The sequence below is a fragment of the Hemicordylus capensis genome, chromosome 7 (assembly GCF_027244095.1).
Source record: "Hemicordylus capensis ecotype Gifberg chromosome 7, rHemCap1.1.pri, whole genome shotgun sequence".
NCBI lineage: Eukaryota > Metazoa > Chordata > Lepidosauria > Squamata > Cordylidae > Hemicordylus > Hemicordylus capensis.
The window spans coordinates 32628725-32643669 of NC_069663.1; the positions used below are offsets into that span (position 1 = coordinate 32628725).

At 54.5% G+C, this 14945-nt stretch overlaps 1 protein-coding gene across 1 annotated transcript in view; it reads right to left on the reverse strand.

The window, feature by feature from the left end:
* Window positions 1–14717, reverse strand: part of KIAA1522 (KIAA1522 ortholog) — a 77935-nt gene extending 63218 nt beyond the window's left edge. The window contains exon 1 of the mRNA XM_053267962.1: window positions 14353–14717. Within this exon, the coding sequence (XP_053123937.1) occupies window positions 14353–14590 (238 nt within the window). The 5' untranslated portion in view covers window positions 14591–14717. The remainder of the gene's footprint in view (window positions 1–14352) is intronic.
* Window positions 14718–14945: the final 228 nt, after the last annotated feature.

Consider the following 14945-nt stretch of genomic DNA (forward strand, 5'->3'; position numbering starts at 1 on the left):
TCAGAGGCCTCCATATACTAAGTTTTCAGAGAAGGGAACACCAGCTTTCTTCTTAGAAGCATCAACAGTAGACAGCAAAACAACTTATTATATATGAAACAGACGGGGGGTGCACACACACACACACACACACACACACACACTTATTTATATTTCTGCTTTTCAATTTAAAAAAATTATCAAAGCCATTTACAGAGGGGGGGAAAGAAGATGGTTCCCTGTCCCCAAAGGGCTCACAATCGAAGTTGAGCAGGTCTGCTGCAGTGGCTGTTGCTGGTGTCTCTCTTGCATTTTTTATTTTTATTTTAAGTGCAAGGGAGACACCAGCAACAGCCCCTGGAGCAGACCTGCTTAACTTCAGCCCTCCTGCAGATGTTGGCCTACAACTCCCACAATCTCTAGCTACTGGCCACTGTGGCTGGGGATTATGGGAGCTGTAGTCCTGCCATTTTTGGAAGGGTGGTATAGAAATAAAATAAAATAAAGTCCAAAAAGAAGCTGGGAGGTGGGGGAGGGCACCAATCAAGGCGCCGCTGCCTCTGGGTCCCAGCAGTCCGATTGTGCCTGTTTCTCCTTTTCTGCCCCCACATTAACATGAGCCACGCTGCCTGCAGGCTGGCCATATGTCAGGTTGAACTTTGCGGGTGCACAGCTCTACCTGATGAATGGACAGCCTGCAGGCAACACGGCTCTTGCTAATGCAGGGGCGGGGCGGGAGAGAGAGGAGCAACCGGAGCTGCCAGGAACCGGAGGAAACTGCGCCTCATTTGGCAGGCACACAGAGCCCGGGCTCCTTAGGCCAAGCCGCTGCTGGACAGTTGCTCTCCGCCCGCTAAGCAGAGGAGAGCCTCTACTTCAACAAGTGCCCCCTTGCCCAGTTAGCAGGGGTCTGGCTGGGGCCTCAGTGGTCTTGAGGGAGATCTGCGGCAGCTCACCGATACCAAGGAAGTGCTGGGCTTGGAGAGCCTTCTTTTTAGCCCCGTCTTTGTTGTTTTTCCAAGCCAGACAGAATGAGCCAAGGACTTCATGCATGAACTTGTCCTGCCATTCCTCAGATTGGGCAGCTTAGCAAAGAAATCCTGTTTCATGCCTGGGTTGCGGGCAGACAGGGTTGCTGGGATATTTTTGTCGCTCTGCACCACCTACCCAAGACTACCCGCCTTAGACCTTGGGCTAATGAATCCAGAGAAGAGGCAGGACGGGCCATGAGGCGGGGAGGAGAGCCCTTCTAGCAAGGAGACCTGGGTTCCAACCTCTGCTCAGCCATGGAGGTCCTGGGTGACCTCACCCTCTCTCTTGCAGCCTGCCTTCCCCCACAGAGTGGTGGGGCAGATACAGTGGAATAACCCCCAACAGTGCTGTCTGGAGATCTTGGGAGGGAGGGAGGGAGGTGGAGGTATCTATTTAAGCCAGGCCTGCTCAACCTACGCCCCCCAGCTGTTTTTGGATTACAACTCCCATAACCCCCAGCCAAGGGGCCAATAGCCAGGGATTATGGGAGTTGTAGGCCAACATCTGCAGGAGGTCCAAAGTTGAGCAGCCCTGATTTAAGCCAATACCCTTGGTTCATCAGCCCCAATTTAGATGCCAACACAGGTTAAAATCCATACTTCACCCCTAAGACACATCTCTTTCTCTTTTTAAAAACAAAAACACAGAGACACTTGGTGAAGCCAATGTTCTTGTTTTGAAACGATGGTAAATGATTGCAGTGGAAAAGAAAGCAGGCATTTTCATCTTCTAGCCACTCTTTAGCCAGCCCTTTTGGAGGACTACTACAGACAACCACTTACTAGCAGGTAACTCAACAATGCACGCAAGTGACCACTGAGCAAACTGGTTGTCTGCACCAGCCTGCTATGCGGCAGGGACATCTCCATTACATTTGCTCTGGGAATGCAATGGTCTCCTCCCACTCTGGCAGGATGATGGAGATGACCAGATCACTAAGTGGGTCACATAAACATTGGGCAAATGGTAGTCTGAATTCAGCCATTGTGAGTGGCAACCGGTAGGTAAAGGAGCATAACCCACTCACATTCAGTGGGCTTGTTGTCATTTGAATCCAAGTTCAATGTGGGTTACCAACATTATTGTGATTGTGTGAACCTATGCCAAGGTTGTTCACAGCCCAAGATCCCCACCTTGGCATGGGTTCGCACAATTACACTAACACTAGTAACCCACATTAAATCTAGATTCAAACAATAGTGTGAACAGGCAAAGGACACTTGAAAAAGATCGGAAAGGGATCGTTTGGGGCTTGGAAAAGTCCTTAGCCCATCCTGGACAGACAAGCAGAGCCTCCGGTGAGTCCCAGATGACTGCTGCAGAGCTGGGAAGACCTCCAAGAATCAGGATAACCTGCCCAGAATGCACCACACAGCCAGGAGGTGGGAAACCCCATGACACCAGCAACGGTGCTCTGATGGACCACGAGAGGGAGGGAGGTGAGGCAAGTCCCATTCAAGCCATTGCAAGCAAGTGATCATAGAGAGGGCTGTGTAGAGCAGCACATTCACAGATCACAGTCCCTCTAGCTGCAGTGCTCTTTAACAAACATGGCAGCCAGTGGCCAGGACCTGCAAACAGAGTGGAAAGAGGACACATGATCCATAAACCCAGGTACCGGGGCCCCTGCTGTGCACTAAATTGGTCAAGATCCAGAGTCAGAAGCAGGGTGAACCAGATTATTCGACCAGGGCTTGGGGTTCACAAGCATGCAAGCCTGGGTTAGGCAGATAACAGGTTTAGATGTTCATGTGAAGAGGTTTCTAGTGCTATTCAGTGTGTGCACCTGGAAACTGGTCTAACCCTGGTGACTATCACTGGCTGAGGGACTGCAAGGATTATTTTCCTGTTCTGGCACACATGTGCATCAAACCGTCTCTCATGACTGTCATTTTCCTGTCATTGCTGGACCCAGTATTTCATGGCATGTATTTTAAAAAGGGCCGCTAAAACTGAACATCCTGCAGCACAATATGGAGTGAAACTATGCATGCACATTCAATGGCCTCCCTGCACGCTCCGTTCAGCTCCCTGCTTCCCATGAACTGCTTCTGCCACACTAGAGCACTTTTGCACCTGCCTAACCATAGCAACTCCCAGCCAAGGAGCCCTGGGAACTGTTGCTCTTCCTTTAGTCAATGATTGGCTGGTTTCCCCACCTGTAAAACGGGGCCAGGAGAGATGTGCCTTACAAGGGTATTCTGCAAACCTGCTGCAGAAGGAATGAGTCCCTACAAATACAAGGAAGAAGGCTGTGGCGAGTTCTTTACTGCGTGCCAACGGGTCGACTCCAACCTGGGTTGCACCACAGGATCCAAGGTCAGCCCAGCATTGAGCAGCAATCTGAGGTCGTGGTCAGGAAGCCCGGCCAAAATGCAAGGCCAGCCACAGTGCACAAGCAAGCCAAGCCACTGCTTGGGAAGCAATGTTTTTAAGGGCAATAGTGAAGCAGCAGCTAATGCTAGAAGTGTGGAGGACCCCTTGCAGAAGGTACCATTCTGAGAGAAGAGCTGGTCTTGTGGTAGCAAGCATGACTTGTCCCCTTAGCTAAGCAGGGTCTGCCCTGGTTGCATTTGAATGGGAGACTAGAAGTGTGAGCACTGGAAGAGATTCCCCTCAGGGGATGGAGCCGCTCTGGGAAGAGCAGAAGGTTCCAAGTTCCCTCCCTGGCAGCATCTCCAAGATAGAGCTGAGAGATTCCTGCCTGCAACCTTGGAGAAGCTGCTGCCAGTCTGTGAAGACAGTACAGAGCTAGATAGACCAGTGGTCTGACTCCGTATATGGCAGCTTCCTATGTTCCTGTTCTTGGACCTCACACAGCTAGTCCGAAAGAGCCAGTGAGGTGGTGGCAAAAGAAGGCACAGCTGCCTCTGGTTCCTGGCAGATCTGGTTACTCCTCTTCCTACCATCCCACCTCCCCAGTCCCAGCATTAATGGGAGCCGGGCTGCCTGCAGGATGAGCATTTGGCAGTAGAGTGGCACAGTTCACCTTGCAGGGGGGCTATGGGAGGTAGTGTAGGGGGAGAGGATGAAGGCTGCAAGGCAGCGCTGCACACCATCACCCCGCCCCACAGGTAAGTTATTTATTATTATTTATTCATCTATTCGATTTCTATACCGCCTTTCCAAAAATGGCTCAGGGAAGTTTACACAGAGAAATGACAAATAAATAAGTTGGCTTCCTGTCCCCGAAGGGCTCACAATCTAAAAGAAACATAAGAGAGACACCAGCAACAGTCACTGGAGGTCCTGTGCTGGGGGTGGATAGGGCCAGTTACTCTCCCCCTGCTCAATAAAGAGAATCACCACGCTAAAAGGTGCCTCTTTGCCAAGTTAGCAGGGGTTAAAATGTTGGGCTGCATATAACTCCCCTAAATCCTGACTGTTGGCCTCTCTGGCTGGGGAAGAGGGATGCTGCAGTCCAAAAACAGTGGGAGGGCCGACGCTGTGCAGTCCTGGGGTGATGCGAGTTGCAGCCCCAGCAGCTGGAGAGCTTCTGCTTGGCCCCCCCGGACTAGCTGGACCAAGGGGCTGACTCATTGTAAGGCAGCTTCCCATGTTCCGTCAAAGGCCAGCTGGGCCGTCATTTAGTGTGCGCGTGTATCTAGATTTCCTGTGGCCATTTGTCAGCTTGCTGGAGTTGGAGATGAAGAAGAAGCAGCAGCAAAGCCTGGAGCCAGCCTTGCCAGACAGGGGGTCTGAAACGGGAAGTGACATCCAATCATGGCAGAGACACAGCCCTGCAGAAACCAGAGCCAATTCTGGGACAGGACGGCCTAAGCCAGGCCTGACGTGCTTCCTCTTCCTGCACTGAAGGGACCCTAACGGTCCAGGGCAGCCCAAGTTCGGCCCTCCGGCGGTTTTCAGATGAAAAAGCTCCTCTCATCCCAGCCACGGGGCCAAGAATCAGGAATTGTGGGAGCCGTCGTCCAACAACTGCAGGAGGGCCAGAGCTGGGCAGCCCCACGGCCAAGCCCACAGGCCACTCTCTCGGGCTGCCATCCTTGACACCATCCAGCCCAACCACCACCACTCACTGCCAGCAGCCCATCCGTCTGCAAACTGGATCCACGGAGCAAGGCAGTAGATCCATCCTGCACTCCGGCTAAGGTTTCAACCACGCCATCACCTAACACCGCCGGCCATCCAAAGGCAACCTCCCGCATGACACAGGAGTCTAATAATAGCCGCCTTCCCTTTTACTGCTCTTGCACGCCACTGTCAAGAGGGCTATAAAGCAGACAATGCCCTGCCCTGCTGGAGGCAACCCAGGGCGGCACCATCGCCCCACCACAACACAGAACAGGGCGAATGCAAAGCCACGTGGCAAGCAGCAGCACTTCTGCCCTTGGGAGCTCAGCTAACTAGGCCACCCTGGCTTCTAAGCGGTGCGCGTTCGGAGGAGAGTGGAGGAGTCGCCAGAGCTGAAAGGGTTGAGCAGGGTGTGGTCCCTCCGCGTCAGGCCTGTTGGAAGCAGCAGAGAGTATGTTGTGATGACAGACAGTGGTGATTTCATCCAGCAACAGCTCCCTGGAGTCATCATGAGCAATCTTGCGTGGCTGGATGCAGGAAAACATGGCGCAAGGGAGACTCTGGTGGACAGGGCACGTGTCCCTGGTCATCTCCGAAACTCGTGTGTGCAGCTCCTCGCACCACCTGGGCGCTTTCCAGATTACCCACAACAACAGCGTCACTACATGTTCGTTAAGTGTGCTTCTGTCCTGCCTGTGTTTCGACATCACAGTCCCCGCGCTGCCAGCAAGGGGCCGTTCACATTTCCCGTTCACATTTCCCATGCCTTCTTTCAGGTTTTATCCTCGCATTTTAGTCTTACAACGCTGCGGGCACGTCGCAAAGAAATAGCTGTCTTTTCCCGCTGTAGGAGGGTTGCGCAACCTATTTTCGTTTTCAAAACGATCCTGCCAAGCTGAAGCATTTTACTGCTGAACAGCCTGTCATCTGGAAAGCATCCTGTTGTATCAAGGACCTTAGATTACTGGGGAGTTCCCTGGTGATAAGCAACGGCCTCTCTTGACTACTGCAGCAGGTTGGATTTCCACAGAGCACCTACATTCCTCTGAATGTGCTGCTTGTCCTAATGAGCTGGCGGGGGCGCCAAAGGAGGCACAGCGGCCTCTACTTCCCGGGTCCCGTTTGTTCCTCTCCCTTCCATAAAGCCTGCCTGGCCCCAAAGTTAATGAGAGCCGCGCTGCCTGCATTGGTCAGGTAGAGCTGCGCAGTTAACTGTCCTGCCCCAACTGTAACATGAGCTGCACTGCCTGCAGGCTGGCCGTTCATCAGGAAGAGCTGTGCAGCTAACCGCCTGTCCCAGTGTTAACAAGAGAGAACCACGCAGCGCTACAGAAGAACAGCCCTGCTGGATCAGACCCAGTGCCCATCCAGTCCAGCATGCTGTTTCGCACAGTGGCCCAACAGATGCCTCTGGGGAGCCCACCGGCAGGAGGTGTGTGCATGTCCTCTCTCCTGCGGTTGCTCCCCTGCAACTGGGATTGAGAGGCAATGTGCCTCAGAGGCTGGAGGTGGCCTATAGCCACCAGACTAATAGCCATTGATAGACCAGCAATGGTATGCGTTAACACCAGGGCAGGATAGAGAGGAAGAAAGGGAGCTCCAGGAAGGAGAGGCAGCTGTGCCTCCTTTGGTCCCCCTTCGGCTCCTTAAGACGAGCTGCTCCTGTGCTTGCCACTGGACCCAATAGCTGCAAAACACCAGGGTCCACATGCAGGTAGTGTTCACTTTAGAATCCCTTCAGATCCTGGGATCTACATCCCACAGATCTACATTTAGATGATGATAATGCATTTTTTTAAAAAAACAAACAAACCAGCAATGAAAGAAAATGCCTGAATGTTTGGAAATGGCGCCTTTGTCCCAGGGAAAGAGACTCGGAACACAGAGGTGGGGTTTGCAGCTGGAAAGCATTGCCTGGGTGGGCGGGGAGCACCCACCCTTGGTGAAACCACAGTCATGATGTCTCCTCCAGGTCTCTACAAGAGGATGTGCCGCTACATTTAAAAAGCACATCTGTATCGAAAAAGGGTGTGCATGCATCCACACTCTACCCACTGTACATAACGTGGTACATTTATTTGCACCTGGCATTTGCTAGCGTATATCAGTGATGGCTTCCAGTAAAGGCCGCACATTCCTTTCCAGAGAACTGATAGGAAACTGCTGCTGCTAGCATGTTACACTGTTATGTTTCATGAGGTCCTGATGTGCATTTTTAAAACATTTTGTTTTAGGATCCGTGGGCTATAACAAATACAAATATTTTCATTCCATAACAAATGCAGACACTTCAAGCTCTCCCATATTTTCTAGGGAATGCATGAACATTTGCAAGTGTGCCTTGCTTGCAAAGATGATTCTTCCTTGGAACATGCACTGCTGGCCCACTTCAGTCCCATGGAACCAAAGCGCAAACACTACCGATTCCCAGCTTCTTCCAAATATGCTCCAAATCCTGCACCGAGCTCCACAGCTCTCTAGGAAATATTGTTGCTTCATGAGATCTGCCGTCAAGTCCCAACTGTCTCTGTCATGGACTGATCAGGTTGATTCAGACATAGCACTGAATGAATCACGGTTTGTGCCAAGCCTGCACAAATGTTCTTTGGATCTCAGAGCTAGCCCCCAAATAGACAATTGACAACATTCCTGGACTTAGTGACAGACATTGTGGAGAGGGAGGGTAAACGGGCTTCGCTTTACAAGTAACACACTTGGAACAGAAACAAGACTGCCTGGGACAAATAAATAACTTTCTCTGTGAATACCCTGGTCTAGAGGCCACAGTTGAATTTCCAGGTGCCTAATGGTGCAGTGGGGAAATGACTTGATTAGCAAGCCAGAGGCTGCCAGTTTGAATCGCCGCTGGTATGTTTCCCAGACTATGGGAAACACCTAGATCGGGGAGCAGCAACATAGGAAAGATGCTGAAAGGCATCATCTCATACTGTGCGGGAGATACGAATATGATGAGTATTTATATACCACTTTTCAACCAAAGTTCCCAAAGTGGTTTACATACAGAAATTAATTAATTAATTAGTTAGTTAATTAATTAAATGGCTGGTCAACCCCTCCTGTATTCTACCAAAGACAACCCCAGGGCTCTGTGGTCACCAGAAGTCGACACCGACTCAAGGGCACACTTTACCTTGACCATTATGGCTCCTTGGCGCCTGGGATTCGACAAGCCCTGGTTTGTGCTAAGCATAGCTTAGATCCCAAACTGCCATTCGTGCAACCATCTGCAGGGTTTCCTTCTTCCCCGAGAATCCCTGAGTGCCCTCCCAAAGAACAGCCTCCAGGAGCAGAGCAACACCGAACGGTCACTTGTGGGCTCCGAGGGCAGGCCCAGACTGCGCTTTGCAACCCAGACTGCCCCCTGGTATGGTGCCAAGACCGATCTCGTGACAAATCGCACGACGGCTGGACCATCTCAGCCTCAGATCCCTTCTGAACAATGGTCATGATGATAAACAGCGGGCCTAATAATATCCCCAAGGGTTCTCCCTTTCACAAGGCCCACCGTGCAGCAAAGCTGGGAGGGATCTCACAGGTGACCAGACCCTTGACTGGAGCAAGAAGCCTGGCGCAGACTAGCACAGCTCTGGACTCAGCTCCACCGCGTCGGAGTGGATAACGTGAGAGCTCCCCCAGCCAGACATCCTTCCTCAAGGATGAATCCACCTAACAGGCGTGTAGCAAGGCTGAAGTGGGCCCTGGGACAAAAAATCTCTCTATCGATGTGCCCTTCCTCCTTTGGAGAGGGAGAAGAAAGTGCAAACTGTTGCTCAGCTGTGGTGGTTTGTGGCTTCTCTCCAGCATCCAGGGCTCAGAGTGGCTGAGAGGAGAACTCTCAAAGGAGCTACCTCTCCTGCAGGGGCCAAGGGACATTTGTTCAATTTGCCCACCTTGCACCCGGCACAGCGGCCTGAGCATGCTGCTGCTGCACTGCTCCCCTTCTTACAGCCGCTGGAATCTTTCCAAGGACGTACACCCAAGCCAAGCACAATGGTCTCAGTCACCCTTACGGGCGACCTTCATGTTTACTGCTTAAGAGCAAGAGCAGTTCAGCAATGAAGCCAGTTTCCTAGGGGAGCAGAAGGTTCTCCCACATGGGAGGTCTCCAAGCAGAGCCTGGACAGCCATCCATCGGGAATGCCTCAGCTCTGGATTTCTGGAGCAGGGGGGTAGGACGGGACAGCCTCCCAGATACCTCCCACTCTAGCTTCTATCCTTGTATTTGAGAACAGGTACCAGAGTTCGAATCCCCGCTGGTCTGTTTCCCAGACTATGGGAAACACCTATATCGGGCAGCAGCGATATAGGAAAGTGCTGAAAGGCATCATCATCTCATACTGCGCGGGAGGAGGCAATGGTCAACCCCTCCTGTATTCTACCAAAAACAACCACAGGGCTCTGTGGGCACCAGGAGTCGACACCGACCCGACGGCACAACTTTACCTTTACTTTACCAGAGTCACCTGTCAACTTCTGACTTCTCCCATTGCTGGAAAGAGAAAGCTAAAGAGAAATACTAGATGACCTTGAGTCTCATCCAACAGGAAATTTCTTATGTCCTTAAGTCAAGGGTTGCCAAGCTTAGGTCCCCAGATGTTGCTGGACAACATGCCCCATCATCTGACATCCACTGAACCTGGGGGATGCTGAGGCTTGTAATCCAACAACATCTGGGGACCCAAGGTTAGGACACTTGGCTTTAGTCCTTCTGCCTCTCCTCATATTAGGAACATAGGAAGCTGCCTTATACTGAGTCAGACCATCGGTCCATCCAGCTCAGTATGGTCTGCATAGACTGGTAGCGGGCTCTTCAAGGTTGCAGGCAGGAGTCTCTCTCAGCCCTATCTGGGAGATGCCGCCAAGGAGGGAACTGGGAACCTAGAAGCTCTTCCCAGAGTGGCTCCATCCCCTGAGGGGAAGATCTCACAGTGCCCACACTTCTAGTCTCCCATTCAAATACAAACCAGGGCGGACCCTGTTTAGCAAAGGGGACAATGCGCTACCACAAGATCAGCTCTCCTCCAGATCTCTGCTCATTTGTGCTGCTTCCCTTTGGATTCTCTCCAGCCTCTCTGGTTTTTTCTTAACATTTAGCAACCAGGCCTGAATACAGCACTCAAAGCCCTGGCTGATGCCAAGCAGAGGGGGGAGACGCCCCTCCCGCCTCTTACTCATATTCCCCTATCGATGCAAGCCAGCCCGGGGTTTGCTTTCTTTGCAATGGGGCTGCTCTGCTGACTCACAGCCACCTCGTCCCCTGGCCTGGGCTTCTGCCTGTCCCTTGCTTTAGAGTCCAGGGTTGGGGGCCTGGAGCTCATGGGGCGTGCACACTCCGCGGGGGGCTGCTTTCAGTTCACGAAGGGGCCAGTGGCTCAGGGCACGGACAGGTCACAGGCCTGGCACTCAACCCATCTGCACAGCACAGCACACCTGCCTACCTACCTGCACAGCACAGCACACAGGTATGTCTTCATGCAAGCAGGATGCTACCGGAAGAAAAGCCGCCAGAGAGCAAGCCAGCATTACTGCTGCGGCTACCCCCATCATTTCTATCCCGCCCTTCAACAAAAAGTTCACAAAGCCACTTGCACAGAACCGGGGTTCCCAGTCCGTGGTGGCACTCCAGATGTTGCTGAACTACAACGCCTCACCTTGAGCCCCAATACATTGTAGCTGAGGCTGATGGGAGTTGCAGTTCAACAACATCGGGAGTACCACAGGCTGGGAGCCCCTGGCACAGAAAAAGAAAAACGAGAAGACGGTTCCCTGCCCCCAAAAGACTCACGGTCTACAAACTGCTTAAATGGCCACCCTGGCAGCAAGGGAAACTTCAGGGTTCTCAAGCCTGGGTTTCCAGATGTTGCTGGACTACAACTCCCATAATCCACAGCCACAAATAGCCAAAGGGGATGGTGGGAGTTGCAGACCAGGAAACGCAGACTGGAGAATCCCTGATTCAAGTAGCAGCCGTCTGTTCCATTCTGGTCAAGAAACTTTGTGCACTCTTCAGAACAACACCTGCCATGTCCTAGGCAAGGTCCACACGAGCACAGCAGAAAGAAAACAAGTGAAACTTCAGGTGCCCCCAGCACCATACATGGTGGGAAGCCAGCCCCCAGAGGGTTGGGAAATGCCAGAAAAAATGCCACCATTAGCCATGCTTCTGTGGATCAACGCCACTGGTAAACAGCTCTTTCTTCAAAGGGCTCTTCTTCAGAAAAACAGGGGCTGAGAAGCCCACAGGCAAGAGATGAAGGTGGTATTTGGAGGCATCCTGCCTCTGAGCCTGGAGGTGGCCTACAGCCATCAAGATTGGTAGCCAGTGAAAGCCGCGTCCGCCATGAATCTGTCTACGCCCCTTTTAAAGCCATCCAAGTTGGTGGCCATCACCACATCCCGTTGTATGTGACCAGATATGTGTCAAGCATTCAGATCTCGCACGGAAGTGGCCAAAGGGGCTACAAAAGCAACAACAACAAAAATCGAGTCACCTGATCACAGTCTCCAACTAGCTCTACCACAAAACATTACCTCCATTGAAACAAGCAGAACTAAAGCAGACAAATGAATGTCAACACAACAACTTTATGAAGACGGTAAATAACCAAACACTACCTAATACAATCGTCCTTATCCTTAACTAGCTCATGTCTTCCAGATATGAACAAAGGGAGGGGAACAAGGACTAGCCCTGGATGGACCCTCCAAGGAAGAACCACCGGCTCTGGAGACCTGGCTGGTGGCGTCTGCATCCGGCCACTGCTCAGCTGTGCCATGATATGCAACAGGGATTCTCGACCTGGGGGGTGGGGGGGTCCCAGATGGGGGAGCCAAGTGTTGATGGACTACAGTTCCCATCGTAATGTCCTCCAACCATTGTGGCTTGGGATGATGGGAGTTGTAGTCCAACAACACCTGGAGACCAAACTTGAGAGCCCCGATGTACAACCCACCCTTGCAACATGCAGCTGGGGTACCCCAACCCATCCACCCCACAGACAGACACCTGTCTAGTACCAGAGCCAGTTCGGTCAGAGGAGTTGTGTTGCCACCACCCAATCTTTCAAAGCCTGGGGTTTCTGGTTACCATACAGATTGTCCCATGAGTCTTTCTTCCAGCCCCTTCCTTGGGACAGATGCCCAAGGATGGCCAGACTTTTCGATCAGGGCGTCACAAGTGAGACTGGGCACGCCCACCCACTGTGTGCCTTGATGTAGTTTGACCAGGAAGCAGAAGCACAGCTGTGGAGCTCCAGGCAAGCGGGTCGCCGGACCCACGGCACTGCCTGACCCACTGGCCCTTCCACTCCTGTCCAGGTGGGCAGATGCCACCCTCCTGCTTGTGCCCCAGATTTGCCACTAAACGATTAGTCGGTATAACTCAGGGGGGTCCCTCCAAGTCAGTGATTTCTTCAAAAACGCCGCAGCCTAGCCAGCGCTGGCACCCCTTAACACATCTCTAGGCAGTGGTGGCTCATCCTAACAAGCGGGGGGGGGGGCCACAGGAGGCCATTCAGGTGGGTCTGCTCTCTACTGCCCCACCCAAGAACTTTGCTGCCAGCAGGCTTGACATTCATCAGGCAGAGCTGCGCAGTTACCTGATGAACGGCCAGCCTACAGGCAGCACGGAAGGAAGTGGAGCTGCTCCTCGAACTGCTGCCGGGAAGCAGAGGCAGCTGTGCCTCCTAAGGTGCCCCCCACCCCACCCTGGTTTGTTAGGACAAGCCGCTACTGCCTCTGGGCTTCCAAGGAGAGAATCCCCAACGAGAGCAGAAAAACCACCCTTTCCTTCTCCCACCCCTGCCACGACTCACCCCACACCGAAGCCAGGCTTCAGGGTGGAGCTAGCCGCAGCGGCGGCTTCCCCAAAACAGCCTCCTGGTGCCGAGGCCTCTGGAGCGGCTCCAGATTTCTCTCTCGGGATCTCTGACCTCCTCATGACTCAGCGGGAGAAGGAACATGCTGCCCACTGAACCAGCAAGAGCCTTTGGCAGAGATGGAATTTGAAAGTGGGGGTGGGGATTGGGGAGCGAGCCCCACACCTGGCCGAAAGGAGCCTGCCTGCTTCCGTGGCCCACGAGGGGGAAAGCCACTTCTCCGCGCCTCCACCCCACAGGTTGCCCAAAGCGGAGCCTGGGGCTGGCCACGCGCTAGACATTATTTTCACATCTAAAGAGGAGCGTTAAGAGTGGTGCCTGTCCCCTGGATGCTGAGCAGGCGCCCCTGGTTCAAAAACACAAAGCAGCCAAGAGATGGAGGTGGGAGATGGGGGGTGGGCTAGTGCATGGCCCCCAAGGGACTCTTACCCCTGGACTTCTGGGCCAAAGTCCAGGGTCACCATAGCTTCTGGGAGCCTCCAAATCTTCTCTAGTCTGTCCCGGGTGGTGTGGTTACCCGGCCGAGGATGATGATGCTTAATTTGCAGGGGGTGGGGGTGGGCTGCAAAGGCCTTTAGGTCCAGGCTCCAAAATTACCTAGGAGCTCCTCTGGCTGGCCCCCAAGTCCAGAGACGCTCTTATCCCTGGTCTTCTGGGCCAAAGTCCAGGGCCTCCACACCCCCGGAGCGGAGGCCACCAAAGCCTCTTTCATCTGTCCTGGGTGGTGTGGTTTGTGCCCTGGAGAACCTATGTGTTAAAAATGATGCTTAACTTGCAGCAGGGGGGCCTCCAAAATGACCTAGGTCCCCACGCCAGCCATGGTTGAACCTCGCTTTCAGGCTGGAGCCCAGCCGGGGAAAGAAGAGAGAACAGGCACAGAGCTAAAGCAGCTTCACCCTAGGGGGAACCAACAACACCATAAGGCAGGAGGGGGTCCCGAGCTTCAGTGCCCAGAGGTTGCCGGACTGCAGTTCCCAGTCATGCTGGCAGTTGTCGTCCAACAATATGGGAGCACCCAAACTGGGAAACCCCGGCTGGCTCCAAGCCCACTTTTGGCCACAGCTGCATACACGGCGGGGCGGGAGGAAGGGGCGCTTCGTAGTCCCCGAAGGGCTTTGCCAAGGCCAGGCGCCTACGAGCTGATCCACCAACACGCACCACTCCGTGCGCGCACCAAGCCAGGCCAGGCCACGCCGGAGCGCCAAGCCGCAGCCTGGACAAACGCGCTCAGCCCCGGAGCTGAGCCCCGCTGGCGGCGAGCTCCTCGAGGAGGCGGCTGCTGGCCATGTGCAGAGGGAAGGAGGCAGTGGCCGCCCCCCAGGGCTGAGCCTGTGCCGGGGGAGCCTCGCCTCGCCTCGCCTCGCCTCCCGCCCCACCTGCTGCCGCTGCTGCTCCCCCTTGGCCGCCCTACCTTTGCCCTTCGGGCGCCCGGCGGCGTCGTGCTTCTTGCCCTCGGCAGGGGGCGCCCCCTTGGGCTTCTTCTTCCGCTTGCCCCGCAGCCAGCTGAAGGCCCGGCGCAGGCTGGACGAGCCGGACTTGGGCTTCTTCTTCTTGGGCGGCGAGGCGGCGGGGGAGGCGCCGCTGCCCCTCTCGCCGGCGGCGATCCAGGTGTCGTCGGGGGCCGCCGCAGGTGCGCTCTTCCCGGACATCTCCGCGGGCGGCCCGGACGGACGGCCGAGAGCGGGAGGCGCTCGGCGCGCCCACCACCCCCTCCCGCTCGCCTCCTCGGGTCACTGGCCGCCGCCGCCGCCGCCGCTGCCGAGGGGGGCCGCTGCTGCAGCTTCAGGCAGCGGGGTGCTGCTGCCCATGGGAAGCCCCCCCCGCCCCCGAGTCGTGGCTGCGCCCGCCCGCCGCTGCCTCGCCAGGGGGGTCTCCCTCCTGCTCCAGCTGCCGCGAGCGACGCCCCCCACGAGCTCCCGCGCCGGCCCCGAACTTTCCTCCAAGTGGCGCTTCTTCCAGCCCCCCCGCCGCCGCCGCCGCCGCGCCCCGGGCTCCTCCGCCGGC